This window comes from Ovis aries, chromosome 4 (genome assembly GCF_016772045.2).
Source record: "Ovis aries strain OAR_USU_Benz2616 breed Rambouillet chromosome 4, ARS-UI_Ramb_v3.0, whole genome shotgun sequence".
In the NCBI taxonomy this organism is placed as follows: Eukaryota; Metazoa; Chordata; class Mammalia; order Artiodactyla; family Bovidae; genus Ovis; species Ovis aries.
In genome coordinates this window covers 62,151,882-62,173,995 of record NC_056057.1, presented here as the reverse complement: position 1 = coordinate 62,173,995, position 22,114 = coordinate 62,151,882, and the positions used below count along the sequence as shown (strand labels likewise).

Below are 22,114 nucleotides of genomic sequence, written 5' to 3'. Positions count from 1 at the left end.
TACTTTGCATATAAGTTAAATAAGCAGGGTGACAATATACATTCTTGACGCACTCCTTTTCCTATTTGGAACCAGTCTGTTGTTCCATGTCCAGTTCTAACTGTTGCTTCCTGACCTGCATACAGATTTCTCAAGAAGCAGGTCAGGTGGTCTGGTATTCCCATCTCTTGAAGAATTTTCCATAGTTCATTGGGGGCTAATGACATTATTCAGAATAACTAGGTAAATAACTAGATAAGAAATATAAGAAAGCCAAGTTTGGATTCTTGATGAGAAAGTGCCATGAACAGGAATATGATGTGTCTGATTCAGTGTCCTGAGCTCAAAAAAGAAAGAAAGGTAGAAGAAAGGAAGCAGACAGAAAATGACAACGGCACACATACAGGATCCTAAGGGGCAGGGGAGAAGGCCAGGAAACCAGCAAGTGGGAGGCAAGAAGAGAAGAATCTGAGAAGCATATGGCCTGAGAATCCAGGAGGGAGTGTGGGGAAAGCTCAAGAGAAGGGGGCAGACATCCAGTCCCAGCCTCTAGGATCTCCTCCTTTATTGGCATTATTGGTCAAAATTCTTCCGAATGGCTCTTGCAGAGAAACTGAGCCAAGCTGCCACACAGTAATTTGAAGGGAGCCTTTGCCTAGGATGACGATCTGAGTCAGGTTTGAATTTTCCACTATTAACAAGAACCAGAGAGGACTTACGCCCATGTACAGTAAGCACATCCAGCTGGAAATGGAGCCAGCCATCTCCCAGTTTTCTCCTCTCCTCCCACCATGTCCCAGCAACTGAATCAGATGAATGTATCAGCATACTCACAGTTTTACGATGTCTGGTCCAAATATATGTACCACTAAATAGCAAGTGGTCTTCAAGAACAGTTTTTCTAAGAAAGATAAAGCAGGGGAAATAGATTATTATGATGAATTTAACACATGAGTCAATAATGATCTTTACTAGGAACTGAAGCTGAGTGCTTAATTTATCATTAATTCGAGTGATTAATTATAAGGATTTGGGAGAAATGTTACAATTATTGTATCCATGAAAATATCATTTCCAGCTCTGATTTATGTAAATGCTACTTTGCTTACTGTACATGCTAAAGAATGCTAATTTTTGATAAAAAATACAGTTAAATTCTGGAGTCTCATTTTCTTTTGTATAGCAGGGAACATCTGAATGGTGGTGAGGATCTCATCTGTTGATGACAGAAACGGGATTTGCTTGAAAGTAAATAATCTGAAGTATTACTTTGTTGAATATATTCTTCTCTGGTATTCATTTGGTGGGGGTCGGGGGGGGGGGAAGACTTGACTTTGACTATTTAGCTTTTGCTGTTGGTATCCCAGAGATAAAAAGATACTAACAGTCACAGGTGTCTCTGTATTGCCATCTACACCAGAGAGAACACACGCACATAGACACAAACCCACGACCTAAACAGTCTCCTTCCTCCTGCTTCCCCTGTTAGGAAAGCACAGGAAGGCTTTGTGGATCAATCTGTTTGCACAATGAAATCTGTTAACTCTCTGGTCCTGTTTCTCTGCTTTGTCAGCTTCTGTGGAACCCTCGTAATTCCAAGGAGGACTTTAGCAAGGTTAGGACAGATGGACTGTCCAGGAACAGATGGGAAACCCTCCCTGGGAATTTTTCTTGTCATGTTTACCTCAAACTGGGCTACCAGTTGTTTGGGGAGTAGGGTAATGGAGCAACAAGATAAATATGGAAACTCTCTCTAGCACTCTTGAAAGTGAAAGTATTCATCGCTTTTTCATGTTCCACTCTGAGTGACAGCATGGACTGTAGTCCACCAGGCTCCTCTGTCTTATGGAATTCTCCAAGCAAGAATCCTGGAGTGGGAGTACTAGTAAGAGTACCAGGACTCTTGAAAAGTGAAAGTCACTCAGTTGTGTCTGACTCCTTATGACCCCATTGACTGTAGCCTGCCAGGCTCCTCTGTCCATGGAATTTTCCAGGCAAGAATACTGGAGTGGGTAGTCTATCCCTTCTCCAGGGCATATTCCCAACCCAGGAATTGAACTGGAGTCTCCTGCATTGCAGGCAGATTCTTAATGGTAAATAACCATAAGGGAAGCCCAATGTAAATACTACTTTCATATTAAAATAGTTTCATGGGACTTTTTTTTGTGTGTGATAAAGCACAAGACTTCAAACTCATTACGATTTTTAAGTAGGAACTTAAAACCAATCACACATTACTATTGACCTTATAGAAATAAAAAGAATGATAAGGAAATACTATGACATCTGCATGGCAGCAAATTAGATAATTTAGAAGAAATGGACTAATTCCTGGAAAGACAAACTGCTGAAACTGACTTAAGAATAAATAGATAATCTTAATAGAGATATAACAAGAGATTCAACTAGTAATCAAAAATGTCCCATAAAGGAAAGCCCAGGGCCAGATAGCTTCACTGGTGAATTGTACCAAACATTTTCAAAATGCAGCTGACTAGATATTCTCCAAAGAAGTTACACAAATAGCTAATAAGCACATGAAAAGATGGTCAACATCATTAGCTATTAGAGGAAAATGTTAAAAACCACAATGAGATGCCACTTCACACCCACTATGATATGCTAGAATAAAAATAAAGAAAAGCACAGGAAATGATGAGGCTGTGAAGAAATTGGAATCTTCATATTCTGCTGGTAGGAATATAAAATAGTACAGCCACTTTGGTAAGCAGTCTGACAGGTCCTCAAAAGGTTAAGTATAGGGTTACTATGTGAGCCAACAAGCCCACTGTTGGCATATACCCAAAAGAATACAAACATTTCCACACAAAAACTTACACATGAATGTTCATAGTGGAATTATCTTTATACAAAATCAAATAAGTGGAAACAATTCAATCCAAATGCCCATTAGTGACTGAATGGATGAAAAAAACAGTCTATCTACGCATAACAAAATAGTATTCAGCATAAAGAGTAATGACTTTCTGATACATGGTACAACATGGGTGAATATTAATTATGCTAAATGAAAGAAACATACTTCTGTGTTTGCATTTATATGAAATGACCACAATAGGCAAATTCATAGAGACAGAAAGTCAGTTTGTGGTTGCTTAGGTCTGGAAGGAATGGATGGTTAGGAGTGGGCACCGGAGGTAGGTGGAGGTCCTTGTTGATATAATGAAAATATTCTTAAATATATGGTGGTGATGGACGTACAACTCCATTCAGCTGGCAGAGAATCTGCCTGCAATGCATGAGGGCCTGTTTCGATTCCTGGGTCAGGAAGATCCCCTGGAAAAGGGATAGGCTACCCACTCCAGTGTTCTCGGGCTTCCCTGGTGGCTCAGACGGTAAAGAATCCACCTGTGGTGCAGGAGACATGCGTTCAGTCCTTGGGTCGGGAAGATCCCCTGGAGAAGGGAATGGCTATCCACTCCAGTATTCTTGCCTGGAGAATTCCATGGACAGAGGAGCCTGGCAGGCTACAGTTCATGGGGTTGCAGAGTCAGACACAACTGAGTGACTTTATTATTAATTGAAGTATACACTTTAAATGCATGTATAATTGAACTAAATCTCAGTACTACTGCTATAAAATAAAAACAGCACCCCCATGGGTGTTCCTTTTTAGGGGTCCTAAGGAACTTTGATGCTCCAGAACTTAGAGACTTGGGTTTCATCACTGGGTAACTGGCTTTGACCTTGGTCAGGTTGATTTCCCTTCTGGGTTTCAGTTTCCTCATCTGAAAAATGTAGGAGTAGGATTCAGTTCCCTTCACCATGTTGTCCTGGAAGTTTGGAGGATTATATAACTGACATTCAAAATTACATGGACTTGTAAAGCACTTTGGAAATGAGTTTCCACTGTTGTTCGTGTAGAACTAGTTTAGCCAAGAGCAGAGCAATTTAAAAATTGACACCAGGTGTTCTTTGATACACTTGCGGTGTTGCCTGAAAGGCAGAGAACAATTTTCTTCTTTCTGGTAAAATAAGAGATGCTTCCACGCGCATGTGTGTGTGTGTGTGTGTGTGTGTGTGTGTGTATTTTTCCTAGAATCTTGTTTTGCTCAAGTTGAAGTGAGTGGCAGCAAGATTTTCGCAATCCTCTGTGCAGGGCCAACAATCAGTTTCCTCAAATTCTGTGATGGTTAAGAATGAGAGGCTACTGCAGAAATGGCTAATGTGGGAGACGAGCTGGATTTCTGAGAGCTAAACTCTAGACAGACATAGAAGACTACAGAGCAGAGATAGGCAAAGTCTCCAGAAAAAAAGCCTGATTGGGCCCAGTCAGCCATAATTAGACGATAACCTGTTACTGCTACTACTGAAAAAAAGATTGACACTAACATAGTGCTAGTAATCTATCTGATGTAAAAAGTCTACAGTTAAACTGTGCTTGTGACCAGGAAAGTACAGGAGCATTTGGTTTCTACAGAATGAAAAGGACTTGAAACAGCATACGGATAAAAAGGATGGCCACTTCCAAGGGCAAAGGAAGGTTAAAAAAGGAGCAGTTGCACAGTCATCACATGTTAAGTGTATCCATATGTATGGGTGCGAATAAAACCTAGAACATTTCAGGTAGTAAGTCACCTTTAGGTTTACCATCATTTCTTTTTTCATAAGAAACTTTTGAGGGAGTGGTTTTTTCACCCTCATTCTATGAGAAGAAACTTTGAGAACTGAAGGCTTCCTCAAGGGTAGAGTGGTTCAGTAAGAGATTAAAATCTTTTATTCCAAAAGCCCAAGTTATTTGCAGTATGCATTTCAATGTATTTCGGACATTTTTTGATGCCTCATCTACCTCAGTTATGGCAAGTATATACCAACTTACTAATTAGAAATTTAAAACACAGTGAGTTGACCACCAAGATAGTTCTGTGGCTGTGTGTTCTAAGGCTGCATGTAGATTTTCAGAGCCTACAGAATGCGAGGAGAGTTGCTTTTCTCATTTTAAGTTGACATCAGTTTTTAACTATCATACTCCACAGAGATAAGATTTCTGCACAGGTGACCCAAGAAAGTGAAGTTCTAGCAAGACACTGAGGGCATAGGAGTCTGCTGACCCCTAGTGAGAATGATTCTATTAATCATTTTTCCATTAATAATTCTGAGATTCTTCCAAGGTGTGTACTAATGAGAGCCAGAGGCAAAAGCAGCGGGTGAAACTGAAGGTCGGAAATATTTTGCACAATTCGAAAAAACTGTCTTCCCAGGCACAGGAAAGGCCAACATGATTTACTGGGTGATTATTCTCAAGAATGTTGCTGCATGCTTTTTTCTGCTAAGGTTATGTTCTATAAACTTATTTAGCTTTGAAGGTAAAAGCAGTATTACTTTATATTACTTAAAAGTAATTTTAAAAATCTTAACTGTTGCTGTGCATGATTCGACTTCCCCTCTCTCCCATTCTCCTGGCTCTCCAGAGAGAAGGCAACACTGGGTGTATTCAGGCAGTGTGGATGTTTTCATATTTCATAAACAAAGCAGTCCTATGATGTCTTCTAGAAGGAGAAATCTTTAGCCAATGGTCAGACTGTCACTAGGAGAAGGCAATGGCACCCCACTCCAGTCCTCTTGCCTGGAAAATCCCATGGACGGAGGAGCCTGGTAGGCTGCAGTCCATGGGGTCGCACGGAGTCGGACACGACTGAGCGACTTAGCAGCAGCAGCAGCAGACTGTCACTATCACCCTACACAATTCGCATGACTGTTCTATATGTTTTTCCGCCTCCGCAAAATGGAAACAGTAATGTCCACTCTACCTTCCTGTCTGCCAGGTGAAAGAGCCTCTAATCTGAGCTGAGCACTTTATTTCCATCCAGACATAAATGTTAATTAATAAAATGAAAATACCCCCAAGTAGGCTTATGAATTCTTTGAAAATCTCCTCTAATTGAAAGGTAGCCCACTGCTGAAAACAGAAATACCTCCTTTGCTTTCCTTTGGTGATGTGCCAGCTACTATTTTCCTGGAATCTGACTTTCAGCCTCTCATTTTACCTGAACAAAAATTTTTTGTTAACAGTCAAAAGGAGCCAAGATGGAACCTTGAATACCAGCAATTTTGGTTCATGCATTTCTATGTTTTGCTGGTACATTATAACAGGGTCATCTGAGAAACAGGATTTTTACTCATGCTTTCACCTTTGAACAACAAAATTTTGCCTAAAAAGAGAAAATCAAACTCAAGGCATATATGGTGATATCTATCAGTGTGGTCTACTACACAGAAATGAAAACTAGTCAAAACAAGTCTTAATGATAATTATGACTATTTATTTTTTTCCTTGTAAAATGATAATAACATTTTCTTCTTCTTCCTCTAATTCAGAGATGTGAGAATACAAGGTAAAGTTTATAATAGATGCTGAATATCCAACAATAAGGGGATGGATAAATAAAATAAGGGACATTTATGTGGTGAAGGACTGTAGAATAACTTGGAGGCTCGACCTAAGTCTATGTGTATCTTGACATGTATAGATCCAAAAACATACTGTTGAGTGAAAAACAGAAGTTGCAGAGTGGTATATACAGTAACTATTGATGTAAAAATGAGATCCCTACAAGGGAGGATTCTGGAAAGATGGTGGTGGAGGCAGCAGAGTTTTGGTATTTCACTGAATCTGAATAAAAAATAATACTAATAAAGCTTCGGAATAGGAAAACCAAAACACTATGAACATTAGTTACAGCAAAACTAGATATCTCCATGAGTCCCCAAATACAATTAAGGCAACAAGAAACCACTCACAACTGTGAGACTTGGGGGTTATCAAGTGTGGGAGAAAGTAAAGGGACACAAGGGATAAACAGATGAATCGCCAAAGCAGCCTGGGTGTTGATGACAAAGTATGGTGGGCGAGTTAAGAATATCAGCTGAAAGTGGGAAAGGCGGGGATGAGGTTTAGCCCACTTCTGTAGCAGATGAGTACAGAAGACTCAGGGTTAGAAGGACAAAGGCATTTGAGTGGTGAGGCATCTCTGAATTCTAGAAATTCGTCTACCAGAGCTCCCTTCCAGGATAAGGCTCACACTGAGGAGAAATTGGCTGGATAGAAGCAAAACAAAGAGAAAATCCAGATAAAAGTGGGCAGGAAGATAGAATCAGAAAATCTCAACATGCAAGCAGCCATGTGTTTATTTTTTAACACCAACAAAAACAACAGAGGAAGGAATTCTGTGCATTTGCTGTCCTGAACCACTTCTCTTTCTAAGAGTTTTGGAAAAATAATTTCACAAAAAAATGAGCAACAGAAATGTATCTAGGTCAACTCCCATACAAAGTTATTATAAGAAGAAAAAAAAAAAGGAACAGAATCATATCCTTGCAGATAGCAAAAGCATGCCAGAAAATCGTGCCAAAAAGAGGATTAAAACATAACGGTATTTTAAAATGAGTGAGAAGTATTAATAAAATGATACAAGACACGAAAGAACAACAGAAATCAGAACTGAAGAAACTCAGAAATGGAATAAAAGAATTCAGGGAAGAACACAAAATTATAAAAGAAATGACATCCATATTAGAATGAATGTGAGAAGAAAGGCATACAATAGCTCACATTGTAAGAGAAACAGAAGATGAAAAAGAGGAAAGCTTTCAAGATAAAAAAAGATAAATGAAGTGATTAAGAAGTATTCATCATATATTAATGTATATATATGGAATCTATAAAGATGGTACTGATGAACCTATTTGCAGAGCAGCAATGGAGATGCAGACGTAGAGAAAGACTTGTGGACACAGGTGGAAAAAGAGAGGGTGGGATGAATAGAGAGAGCAGTATTGAAATATACACATTACTGTATATAAAATAGGTAGCTGGTAGGAATCTGCTGTATGACACAGGGAGCTCAAACCTGCTCTGCTTACCTAGGGGGTGAGATGGGGTGGAAGGTTCAAGAAGGAGGGGACATATGTATGCCCATGGCTGATTCATGTTGATGTATGGCAGAAACCAACACAATATTGAAAAGCAATTATCCTCCAATTAAAAATAAATAAATTTCTTGGCCTTAAAGCCATCTTTTAAGAAAACTCCATGCCACGAGAATGAAGTGGAGGAAGAAGTGAACGCACAAGCTGAAGCACAAAAGAATGACGAGGCAGAGGTCCAAGTAAACCTGTATAGCCATGGAAACCACAGAAGCAGAAACAAGGGAAGCTGGAGGCCAGTGATGCTGGTACAAGTTGTTGGACGGCATGCCTACTGTCTAGAACTTGTCTCAATGGATCTGGAACATCCATGGCTATTCTGATCACCTTGACCACCTTTGAGAGACCCACCTTGCTTATATCAAAGGGGTCCCTTTTGGCCCTTTGACCTGGACCTGTGATTTTGGACTGAATTGCGGCTGAATGTAACATGTATACAATAAATCATCTCTTTCGCTGTCTTAGCTGAAGAAAAAAAAATTGTTAAATTATTCATTCAAGAGATAGGCAAAATCATTAATACAGGCAAAGAAGATTTAAAATATGGATACTGTAAATCCCTGAAGAAGAAAGCCAAATCAAGAAAACTGAGCAAATACTAAAAAATTTGTGAGATTAAAAAAAATATATATTTGAAGCCACACATTGAGAGAGCATACTGTGTGCTTGAGAACATCAATATACAACAACTGACACCAAGATATAGTCTAGTTAGATGACTAAATTTTATAAAAATGAAAAAAATCATTTGAACTAGGCAAAAACAGTAAATGACTTATAAGAAAAGGAAAATCAGATTATGATTAAACTTTTAATAACATATTTAAGACACTTAGGGAAAGAAATTACGTGCCAAGGATTTTTATATCTGGAAAAACACCGACTTTCAAGTATAAAGGACAAGCCAGCTTGTTATTAACATGTAAGAATTCAGGGACTATTGTTCCCATGAGTCCTTTCTGAGGAATGAATTTTAGACAGTAACTCGACTAGAGAGATATCTGTGTAAGGGCTGGTGGTGAACATCAGTCTTATAGTTGCTGATGGAACTAAAACTAAATGAGGGTGCAAAGGGAATGTATATATTGTATGTAATAGCTGTATGCTAAAATAATGCAGTACAATGACTGAAAAGTGTAGAGATGTGGGGAAAACACACATTGAATATATTCAAATAACAATTTAACTGCTCTCAAAGATTATAAAATATATTATAATAGTAGAATTAAGATTGACATCTTGAACCTCTTGTATGTGAAAAGGAGGATAGGTAAATGAGGAATCATGAGATATTTTAATTTAATCAATCCCCTTGTCCCTGAGAGTTAGGACTTCAACTGTGGAAAGAAGATACAGATATGAGACAGAAGATGCAAATAAAAAATCCTGCAGTCCTGAATTTGAATTTAAAGTGACAGGATGAACTCATTAGATGTTTTATCTTAGAATAATATAAGTAAATATATATATGTATATATATATATATGTATATGTATGTTTTCTATCACTGTCAACAGAAGTCTAGAAAGAATGACCGACTGAGTAGCAGTGAGATTCCTATGCACTCAGACCTTGCGGTCTTAGTACTATTTCCCACTAAAAGAAACCAGAGCATCTAAGAGAAATGACTGATTTCAAGCCTTGGCTTGGAAATGTACAAGACAGACTAGTACAGCTGTCATACCAGTTGGTGAGGAAGCTATCAAAGATTATGTAGACTTATATCAAAAGGATGTAGGAGTCAGCTTACAGAGGTTCCCACTGGTCAAAGATGAGACAAATTTGAACTTCAAAAGGATAATAACTGAAGTAGACTGAAACTCATCAACTGCATATAAATTCATGGGTTCATAATGATACTGTAAAGGAAACCTAGGGACAATATTTTGCCAACAAAGGTCCGTCTAGTCAAGGCTATGGTTTTCCAGTGGTCATGTATGGATGAGAGAGTTGGACTCTAAACAAAGCTGAGTGCCAAAGAATTGATGCTTTTGAACTGTGGTGTTGGAGAAGACTCTTGAGAGTCCCTTGGACTTCAAGGAGATCAAACTAGTCCATCCTAAAAGAGATCAGTCCTGAATATTCATTGGAAGGACTGATGCTGAAACTTCAATACTTTGGCCACCTGATGAGAAGAACTGACTCATTTGGAAAGACCCTGATGCTGGGAAAGATTGAAGGCAGGAGGAGAAGGGGATGACAGAGGATGAGATGGTTGGATGGCATCATCGACTCAATGGACATGAGTCTGAGTCCCTTGTAAATGAGCTATGGAATCTGCCCTGTAGTTTCTGCATTTTGTTGGTGATGGACAGGGAGGCTTGGCATGCTGCAGTCCACAGGGTCTCAGAGTTGGACATGACTGAGGGACTGAACCGAACTGAACTGAACTGAACTGACTAAACGACTAGTTTGGGATGATACCACAAGGGCAATAAATTATTTGAAACCTGGCAAGTAGAGAAGAAGAATCAAGCATTTACCCTGCCTTTCTTAGAATAAATAGTACCATTAGTAACTGCGGAGAAAAAATACATGCAAGAATTCAGGGAATATTGTTCCCATGAGTCCTTTCTAAGGAACGAACTTTAGACAGTAACTCAACTATCTAATGGAGAAGGCAATGGCACCCCACTCCAGTACTCTTGGCTGGAAAATCCCATGGACAGAGGAGCCTGGTAGGCTGCAGTCCATGGGATCGCTGGGAGTCGGACACGACTGAGCGACTTCACTTTCACTTTTCACTTTCATGCATTTGGAGGAGGAAATGGCAACCCACTCCAGTGTTCTTGCCTGCAGAACCCCAGGGACAGGAGAGCCTGGTGGGCTGCCGTCTATGGGGTCACACAGAGTCAGACATTACTGAAGCAACTTAGCAGCAGCAGCAGCAGTAGTAGCAACTATCTAAAAACATCTCTAAACGATAATGATGATAAGGGAAACTGACTCTAAAAATTTTCAGCTACTAAAGGAAATATAATTGATATATTAGAACAGTACTATTTTGTAACCTCCAATGAAGTAACAGATTTAGTCATAGAGCATCAACAGTGCTAATATCAAAAAAACAAAGCAAGAGAAAAACACTTATGATGGCTTCCTGATGAAAGAAAACACTATCATTTATAGCCTTGCCGAAGAAATCAAACTGGAGTCTGGTCAAGCCTCAGATCTAGCTGCCATTTTCAGGAAATACAGACACAGAGAAACACATTCAATCCTACCACAGGGGTGCCACCAACAAAATGCAGAAACTACAGGGCAGATTCCATAGCTCATTTACAAGGAAAAGGAAGGGATGTAAAAGAAACTGGTAGGTTAAAATGGGACTTAAAAGACGCAACAAAAATTTAAAAACTGGACAAAACTATGGTGTCTGGAGATACCCAGTAGGATGATAAAGTTATAAAGCAATATAAGAAGATGATTATAGTAACAGGCAGATTTTTTTTTTTTTTTTTTTAGGGAGGAGGAGTTTTTGATGGGATGGAGCATGTGGATGGGACTTCTGGAGTAGTCACCAATCTGTTCCTTTTTGAACATAGCCTTGTTCCTCTGGACTATGTTTACAAAGATGTTCACCGTTCAATAGCTGATAAAACTATACATTTATTTTGTGTGGTTTTCTGCATTTGTTTCCTTTTACCAGGAAAAGATTTTAAAATTACCCATAGATAATACTACACATCATCTATAGATTCACAGACAATGAAGTGAATGTGAAAGTATAAAATTAGACAAAGCTAATATCCATCAAGTTCACATGAATGGTTCTCTCTAGAGAGGCAGAAGGAAATGGAACCGCGATCAGGGGAGCCCAAAGTGCCTTCTAGTTTATTTGCCACATTCTAATTCCATGAAAGAAAGATGAGGCAGTTATGTCAAAATGTTAGCAGTAGTCAGACTGGGACATTGCAAGCACATGTATTTGTGCATTATCTTCTCTTAGTTTTTATTTTTAAATACAAAAATGAGCTTATGAGTGTACATTGTGACTATAAGCAATAAATTTTCTAAAAGTGCATTGATGCCATTGACACAGCATTTGTTAAGTCAAAGATAAAACTGTCTTGAGTCCAACTATCTTACTTAAAAATAATAATGTAGGCATCTTTGGAGAATTAGTTCCTTAACATTAAGTGAATGAAAATTTGACTCTCAATGAAGTTTACTCATTGTGACTGTACACCTAAGAATATTCTAATATAAGGGAAATAGAATCAATATTTTCATTCTGATGAAATTTAAAACAACTATAAAATTTGCTTAAGGGCTTCCCAAGTGGCTCAACGGTAGAGAATCCACTTGCTAATGTAGGAGATGCGGGTTCAGTCCCTGGATCAGGAAGATACCCTGGAGAAGGAAATGGCAACCCACTCCAGTATCCTTGCCTGGGAAATCCCATGGACAGAGGAGCCTGGTTGGCTACAGTCCATGGGGTCGCAAAAGAGCCAAACACAATTTAGCAACTAAACAACAAGAGCATACAATTTATTTAAACCACAGATCATTTCCTTCTTTTGCAGGATGTGTAAGGGATTTTATTGAGATCCAATTCATATCAATGGAGTGTTCCCAGTTATTTTCCAGTTTGGAATTTTAAGATCCATTGCCTTTTCAGACTAAATAAAGCTCTGTGTTAGAAGGGATGTATGTGCATTTGAGAATGTGTATATGGTTAAATTAACATACATCATTGAAAATTATTTATTATTGATTTTTTTGCCTTCCTGGTACTTAAGGTCATGATCACTAGGTGGGCAAATCATTATAAATGATTCATAAAAAGATCAGCCATTTGACATTTTACTCCCTAAATGTCCACAGCAATCTCATTCTGCTATGATGGAAAATGAATGTCTGGGGAAAAAATGCCTAGAGTGTTCTTTTGTGTGTTTCTTTTAATTCCTATGATCCCTGTAAGAATATCAACTCACAGAAAGAACACAGTCAGATTCTCCTCTCTAAACTCATGTAGGGTATAAATTCACTCATGATGGCTCATGAGTGAGAAAAGAATCAGACCCATAGCCAAGTGACCCTTTTTACATTACCAGGCAAGTAGCTGCACAGTCTCTCCATTGAGATCTGGACCGTCGAGTTGTGAACTTGAGTGAGCTGTTCAATCATAGACACCACCAGCACACACCCTGCAGGGAGCAGAAGAGATGTCAGCTATGTCACATGGAAAGCTTCTCTGGAGACTGGAAGAAGAAAGGGGGATATATGTGTGTCCTTAAGAACACAAACTTTTCCAAAACAGAGAACTTTTCTTTGCCATGATTTTTATAATTGACCACATGAATGAGTGAGCTGAGTTTTTAGTGAAACATGGTAAGAAAACTGTTACTTTGGGGGTCAGAAAGACAGGTTATCAGCTGACTTTTGTCACTTTTAAGCTATGTGACTTCAGGGAAGTAATTGAATCTTGCTTTATTTCCATTTCATTTTGATCATATGGGGGAAAGAAGTGCCATTTATAGGAGTTGTGTGTAGAAGACAGCCAGCCAGCACTGAGGACAGGCTCAGTGGACACTGGCCTTTGCTGTCTGCTCTCCCTCCCTTCTGTAGCAGACAGCTTCACTGTGAGTAGGATCATTCCCACCTTACACGTGCTCAGCTTATGACCTAGGCTCAGATCTTTAATTGCAGAAAAGCAGTAGAAATTGCCCAACATTTGAGTCAGAAGACCTGGGGCTGAGTCCTGCCCTTGAATCTTGAGCTTATCATGTATCCTTTCTAAGCCTTGGCTTCCTCACTGCAAAGTAGTTAAGTTTCCTGCAGGGCTGCTGTGATGATTAAATGAGATAATAGTACAAATGAAGATGGCTCTGAAATCAAAACACTATTGTAAAATATTATTTTACCTCCCAGCTATAAAGCACTCTGCTTGAAAGCATGTACCAATACAATAGGTGTCTAGAAGGAACCTTGGATTAAATTAAGAATATATTTCTCAAGCTACCTTGATGTATGATAATGGTTAAGGCTCAGAATTGCTAGCACCCCTAGAAGGTTCTGTCACCAGCCTAAATTGCCAGGGAAGACCAAACTTTCTTTGTCCAAAGGGAGGGGACCCTCTTCTATACACAAGGGGTTGGTTGTTCAAAGATCAGTAATTCTGAGAAGAAACTGTTCAGCTTCACTGAGATAAGAGGAGTGGCATCTACTAGCAGATGCTGGTTTCCAAGGAGACAAAAGAAGGACCACATCTAAAATAAAGAAGTGCCAGGGTGGCTGGCCCAGCAATCAGCTCACTACTATCCATCTGCTCAAGAAGCTAGGGACCCAAGTTCACATGCAGTGTCATTAAAACCAAATTCCCACCAGGAGTCCTTGAGGGAAAGTGGCTGATAACAGATGTAAATAGTACAACTGGGCTTCTCTAGACAGAAAAAAATCAAACCTCCCATAGAATAAGAGATTGCCAACAAAGAAGGAGAGACTTCCACCTTTCTAGACATTGCAACACCTGATCAGGCTTTGGCCTCCCTTGTTCTGTACTCTTTGGCAAAGCTGGGCTCACCAAGTCTGAGATACTTCAATCTTGATAACCACAGTCTTACTGCTCTGGGAGCATCTTCCTCTGGGGCATTCAACTTCAATTACCAAGGTGGATTAAGTGTGCTTTAACCTAATCCATGCATTGAGGGCTTTATTACATTGCAGTAAATTCAGGAGCTGATACTTATTAGCACTTTACAGTCTTAAAAACATTTTCATATATATTTTGTTTTATTTTTACCAATAACTTTTCAAGAAAGGGGGCTTTTCTGGTGACTCAGATGGTGAATCTGCCTGCAATGTGGGAGACGGGGTTCAATCCCTGGGTTGGGAAGATCCCCTAGAGAAGGGAATGGCTACCCACTCCTGTATTCTTGCCTGGAGAATGCCATGGACAGAGGAGCCTGGTGGGCTACAGCCCATGGGATCACAAAAAGTCAGACACAACTGAGCAACTAACACTTTTTCAAAAGATGGATGCAATGCAATCTCATTTCAGAATATTTTAAAAATATACAGCAGTATTAAAAAGATAAACATCACTTAAATCATCCAGAGATAAACAAGTTTCACTTTTAAACACAAAATATATATAATATATGTGATTTTTTAACATTTATAATGCACTTTTCAATCTTGATTTATGTCTCTGCTAATCACTTGTTAAGTTAGGTGGAGCTAAATACATTTTAATAACTGCAATTTAAAATAATTATAAGTAATTATATTGCAATATAATAAGAGGATACAGTGTGGTATAGTTGAAAAGGGAGAAGCTTTGAAATAAAAAATAAGCTTTTTTAAAAAACCAAGTTCAAATACTGGATTAGTCACTTAAAATGGTGTAACTTTGAACAAGTTACCTAACCTTCTGGAACTTATTAAGAGTTTACAAAGAAGACATACAGATGGCTAACAAACACATGAAAAGATGCTCAACATCACTCATTATCAGAGAAATGCAAATCAAAACCACAGTGAGATACCATCTCACGCCAGTCAGAATGGCTGCTATTAAAATGTCTACAAACAATAAATGCTGGAGAGGGTGTGGAAAAAAGGGAACCCTCTTACACTGTTGGTGGGAATGCAAACTAGTATAGCCACTACGGAGAACAGTGTGGAGATTCCTTAAAAAACTGGAAATAGAATTGCCTTATGACCCAGCAATCCCACTGCTGGGCATACATACCGAGGAAACCAGAATTGAAAGAGACACATGTACCCCAGTGTTCATCGCAGCACTGTTTATAATAGCCAGGACATGGAAGCAACCTAGATGTCCATCAGCAGATGAATGGATAAGAAAGCTGTAGTACATATACACGATGGAGTATTACTTAGGTATTAAAAAGAACACAGTTGGGTCAGTTCTAATGAGGTAGATGAAACTGGAGCCTATTATATGGAGTGAAGTAAGTCAGAAAGAAAAACATCAATACAGTATATTAATGCATATATACAGAATTTAGAAAAATGGTAATGACACCCCAATATGCAAGACAGCAAAAGAGACACAGATATAAAGAACAGACTTTTGGACTCCATAGGAGAAGGTGAGGGTGGGATGACTGAAAGAAGAGCATTGAAACATGTATATTACCATATGTGAAACAGATGACCAGTCCCAGTTCGATGCATGAGCCAGGGCGCTCCAAGCCAGCGCACTGGGCCAACCCAGAGGGCGGGATGGGGAGGCGGGTGGGGGGAGGTCTGGGACAAGGCGACACATGTACACCTGTGGGTGATTCACGTCAACGTATGGCAAAAACCACCTCAATATTGTGAAGTGATTAGCCTCTAATAAAAAAAAAAAAAAGAGTTTACAGGTAGAGTGTAAGTTCCTTGTGGGCAGGATTGGGTCTTCCTATTTCTAGCTTTGAGTACCTGGCTGGGAGGAAGGAGATAAGAGATGTTGGCTGACTCGAAGCAAACTGACTAGAGAGCCACCTGAGGGACAATTCAGTTGTCACTTGGTGGAGACCTCCATAGAAAAGGGTTAGTGAATGCAACTGACTTTGTGTTCTAGCTCAATCATCTCACGGATGACTTTGCTTACTCTTTGTTCCATGTCATTACAGGACGTGGCTCCACTTCTCATCCTGCTGTACAACAACCAGCACCCTCTCTTAAGTCAACCAGCAGATTCTATAACAAACAGTCACAACACACAGCTCAGGATCAAAGGAGAACGTAGTAGAGGTTGGGTTGAGCTCTTGCATAGCAGTCACTTCATAGAGTCTCATCAAGGAGCTGAGGCATTTGTCACCCAGAGTGGACTTGAAACACACAGGTACATACCTGTTTGTTTTCATCCTTGGCATGGAAGGACAAATGCATAGAGAATTATGCTGCTTGAGACCAACCTGCTTCTTTGTTCTTACAGAGGTGAGGTTTTCTTTTACCTCGAGCAGTCCCAACAAGGGCTGATGACTTTCATGGCTCCTTAGCATTACTCACTTAAATAGGAAATCATTAGATAGTGCCACTTGGGAAGTCCTAAATAAAAAGGAACCCCCTCCCCCCTAAATTTAACTGTCTCTAAAGATTGGGTATATCTTGCCACTATCGCCACTCTGCCTAGTGAAGAGTTGTTAGGATCAAAAGAACTCTGCAGAAAAGCAGCTAATGGGGCTTGAAATATGTAAACGCCCATGCTGGGCTCAGCTTTGATTTGAGTCCCACTCACTTGGACATCCCCGCCCATTTCCACTGAGCTCAACTCCCCTTGGGTTGTTAATTTAGGGTCTGCAGTGAGGTGTGTCCTGAATCCTTTAGTAACAAGAATAGAGAAATTGACTTTGCTATAGTTTCTAATAAGAGGTTTCACTGTCTTGACAGGCTGAAAAAATGTTTTCCCTTGGAGAAATGCATGAGCAGAGTAATTCTTCCCATTATAGACTATTCTCTGGCTGCTAATAAAAAGGCCTGGATTTGCTGAAGCAAGTTTGTCCAAGCTACTATTCATTTAAGAAGTGATGAGAGTGGGTGAGAACTACGTATTTTGCTGAGTGGTCACCATCTGAAATCTTCCATATGGTAAATCTCTTCTCACCTGGCAACTGAAAATAATGAGTATAATAGAAACAGACACCCCTGACATTGTAAGAAAAGAAGCAAATAGGCTAGAATAAAAACACCTGCCACAGGAATCTGCTTCTAGCCACACATCTCAGGTAGACTGCAGACTGTACCATGGAATCTTTTTGAAATGAAACAGAACTCTTAAAACTCTAATTATAATCATATCTGTGCTGGCTGGAGATGCAGCCAACTGCAGAGAGAGGTCTGTTAGATTTCCCATTTGTCTGAAGCCCGCACTTCATCGAGAAGCCTTGAAAGCACCTGGCAGTTGTCAGAACCAGAGTCGGCGTGACTACACTTCCTTTTTGACCCTGAGTTGGGGCATAAATAATTCATTACATGGCTAGAATATTCTTTGCAGATTTCAAAGAGTTTTGCATACATTTTCATCCCATTTAAACTTCGCAACAACTTGACTCATCATTGTAGAAATTATTGCTCTCATTGTACAGACCAGAAGTCAGAGGCTCAGAGAAGTTAGGTCCTTGCCAAGTATATAGCTAGTGAGCAAGGGAACTGAGACTGGAACCCAGTATGTAGTCTGAGTCCCTTCTGGATGCCAGGCACCATGCTGAGCTGTGAGTACATGCTGAGAACAAACTGATATGGTTCCTGCCCTCTCAGAGATTATACTCCATTAGGGAAAAGTGATCATAAACAAATAGGCATGCATGCACTTATAAATAATTTTAGGTCCAATGAAGAAAAGGAACAGGGTGAAGCAACAGAAGGCAATGAGAATGAAGATGGTATAAAACTTAGCTAGAGCTGATAGAGAGAAAAGGCTTCTCTGAAGAACACACACACACAAAGGCTAATATAGTAGAAAGGAGCAAACAGTTTGGTGGGCCAGGAAGGCTTTGTAGGCAGGAGAAGCTGATACCCACTTGATGGCAATGAGACTGGGAAAACCTGGCATTAGGAGATGAGGTGCAGACATAGGTAAAGGTCAGGACTGTGGGTTTTGTAGATGGCAAAAGAGGTAAGGATTCAACTTGAGAGGAATGGGGAGCTGTGAATAGGTTTTGAGGATAGGATTGTTTCCATTTGATCTGTGTCTTAAAAATATCATGCTGGCTGTCCCGAGGAGGAAGGGTTTTACAGGGCAAATATGGGGGCAGAGGGCTGAAGAAGGAGGCTATTTTGGGCCTGGGAAGAGATGATGGTTTATTGGATAGAGTAACGAGTGGGAGTGGAGGAAAATAGACAGATCTGGGATCTACTGTGGAAGTTGACCCAAGGGGATTTATTAATGAACTGATGAGAAATGTGAGGAAGGTAGAATCAGGGATGACTCTTTCATTTCTGGTTTGGGTACCAGAGAAGTGTAGAACACAGGTTTTAGAGTCACAGCCCACTTGGATTTTTGCCCTTGCATCCCTGTTGGACCAGCATGACATTTTCAAGTTCATTTCCCATATGGCCCATCTCCCCCAGCCCGGGGCCCCTCCGCAAATGCCTAAATTCTGTTCTCAGATTTTCCTAATAGGGTGGGAGCACAGGATGTAGTTTTTTATATGTTGTAATTCTAACCAACAACCTTTATCCCCAGACTTTCTCACTTTGGTGAAAAGGAAATAAGAAAGAAAGATAGGAAAACAATCACTTAAAATGATCCTACAGCCAGCCTTGTTTCCCTAAGATGTTATTTACCAAGCCAGATAGGGTAGCACACAGCCCAGCTGTGGATACTACACTTTCACCTTTTTTGTCTGCTTTCTTCTCTCAGTCTGGACATGGATAGGGAGAGAGGGTAGGAGAGGAAAAGAGAGAGGAGGGGAGGAAAGAGAAGGGAGAAGCCATGGTACAGTAGAGAGTGAAGAATTTGGGGCTCAGACAGACCTGGATTCAAATCTTGCTTCTATCACTTATGAGTTGTTATATTTGGTGGGATTGTTAACCTCTCTGAACCCACAGAACAGAATAATAAAGCCCCCTTGTGTGGAATACATTAAAAATGGTCACAGACATTTTACACTTCCTCCCATGAAGAGGTGATGTCTATTTTCCAGCCCTTTGAATCTGGCCTTGTGACCTTGCTTTGATCAGTAGAATGTAGAAGTGACAGCTTTTCAGATCCAACTCTAGACCCCAAGAGGCCTTGCATCTTCCATTTTTTCCCATTTAGAATTTCACAGCCATGAGCTTGAGCTAGTCTGCTGGAGAGGCCACATGAAGGGAATGTCCAGTAATAGTCTGCCAACTACCAGGTTTGGGAATGTGTGTGTGTGTTAGTTGCTATGAGGCCATTCTAAATATCCAGCTCATCATTCCACCATCTACGAACTGAGTGCAGCAGCAGTCGTGAGCCTACTTAAGACCAGCTCAAGGGCCACTGAACAATGCCCAGTGTAAAAATGCCAACCCACAGGATTGCGAGCTAATAAATGATTACTGTGTAAGTGCACAGAGGCTTATAATTTGGTAAAAGCTATCTGAAAACCTGGCAAAAGTCTTGTGAGGATTAAGTGATACAACACGTAGAATGCACATGGTGCCTGGTGCAGAGTAGCTGTTTAAGGTTAGTTTCTACCCCACCTGCTGAGACCATCATAGGGTAAAGAACATATCTTCCATGACTCTTTTTTTTTTTAAATAGAAGCAGTTCTATTTCCACTTTTTAAAGGAATCTCCACACTGTTCTCCATAGTCGCTGTACTAGTTTGCATTCCCACCAACAGTGTAAGAGGGTTCCCTTTTCTCCACACCCTCTCCAGCATTTATTGCTTGGAGACTTTTGGATCGCAGCCATTCTGACTGGTGTGAAATGGTACCTCATTGTGGCTTTGATTTGCATTTCTCTGATAATGAGTGATGTTTAGCATCTTTTCATGTGTTTGTTAGCCATCTGTATGTCTTCTTTGGAGAAATGTCTATTTAGTTCTTTGGCCCATTTTTTGATTGGGCTGTTTATTTTTCTGGAATTGAGCTGCAGGAGTTGCTTGTCTGTTTTTGAGATTAGTTGTTTGTCAGTTGCTTCATTTGCTATTATTTTCTCCCATTTCGAAAGCTGTCTTTTCACCTTGCTTATAGTTTCCTTGGAGAATGGCATTGAAACATGTATAATATTATATAAGAAACAAATCGCCAGTCTAGGTTTGAGGCAGGATACAGGATGCTTGGGGCTGGTGCACTGGGATGACCCAGAGAGATGGTATGGGGAGGGAAGTGGGAGGGGAGTTCAGAATTGGGAACTCGTGTACACCTGTGGCGGATTCATGTTGATGTATAGCAAAACCAATACAGTATTGTAAAAGTAAAATAAAGTAAAATTAAAAAAATAAAATAAAATAAACTTTGTGGAAAGGGGGGAAAAATAGAAGCTCAGAAAACTATTTTTTAAAAAAACATTTAATATCACTAATCTTTTTCCTTTTCTATGGTTGAATTTACTTTTATTATAGATATCTTGTATTTTCAATGTATTTGGGCAGATTAGGCTCTGTGTCCTAAACCGATCATCACCTGGAATATTATTTTTATGAGAAAATGCTCAGTGAGTTTCAAACTGCCATCTCTCCCAAAAACACTGGCAGTGAAAGAGGCACTTTATTGGACAATTACTGGTGAGAACAAAGCTAAGGGCATCCAAGTGGGGGCAGAGTCCAAGCAAAGCAGCAAGAGGAAATTAGCAGACTGTGCTGAGAAATACAGAATAGTGTGCTTGGCTAATTTAGAAATATATAAAAAACAATGATAAAGAAAAGACAGTGAGGACGCTGGGAGTCAACACATCCTGTTCTTATTCAACACATACTTACTAGCGTCCACTATGTGCTCAGAGGCTTGAGTATACAAAGAATAAGAGGAATCACACAACACTAGGAAATGCTGAAGATTAGAAAAATAATCTAGTTATTGCAACCTGCAAGTGTTTGGTGGAGGGACCTGTTAGTGCTTTGGGAACACATAGGAAGAAGAAACTAACGCTGCCTTTGGTAAGTAGTGACATTTTCCTGGAGGAGTTGAGTGTTGCAAGATGGGAGGACCTTGTTTGACAGCAAAAGGCAGGAAAGGACTTCAGGAAGAGAGTAGTAGTATTTCTAAACATTTGAATGTGAGAATGAGAAGAGCTGGCCAAGACTAGAGCCCAGGCTCGATGGGAAAGGACGAGTAAGAAAGTTAGGAAGGAGATAGATCCTGAAGAGGCTTGAAGGTCAGATTATAGACCACCAGCTTCATGCTCTAGAATATGCTGCTGCTGCTAAGCCACTTCAGCCATGTCCAACTCTGTGCAACCCCATAGACGACAGCCCACCAGGCTCCTCTGTCCCTGGGATTCTCCAGGCAAGAATACTGGAGCGGATTGTCATTTCCTTCTCCGCTAGAATATAGATCAATGGTTTTCAAACATTTTGCTCTGAATCCCCAAAAGAAATTTGAAAAGCTATGTACCTTTCTACATTTTAATGGATGTTAAAATATTATTAAGGGGTATAAGTTCCATTAGTTGCAAGGGGTACAATCCCAGAAAGATTGTAAATATTACAATAGAAAAAATACATTAATCTTCCGTATGTATCCAAAAGAATCTAAATATTATAATGACTTATACCTGCTCTCATCTACTTTAAAAATATATGATCAAATTCATCTTTCA

General features: G+C 39.8%; 1 protein-coding gene across 5 annotated transcripts in view; it reads right to left on the bottom strand.

Annotated features, from left to right (window-relative positions):
• AOAH (acyloxyacyl hydrolase) overlaps positions 1 to 22,114 on the bottom strand; it is a 199,116-nt gene that overhangs the window by 162,665 nt on the left and 14,337 nt on the right. For all 5 annotated transcript variants that reach the window (XR_009600488.1, XM_042248592.2, XM_060415018.1 and 2 more), the window contains 2 exons: positions 12,981 to 13,076; positions 814 to 880 (listed from right to left, as the gene is read on the bottom strand). Coding sequence is in view for 4 of the 5 variants with exons in the window: in XM_042248592.2 (XP_042104526.1) it covers positions 814 to 880; positions 12,981 to 13,076 (163 nt within the window). In the remaining variant the exon portion in view is untranslated. The remainder of the gene's footprint in view (positions 1 to 813; positions 881 to 12,980; positions 13,077 to 22,114) is intronic.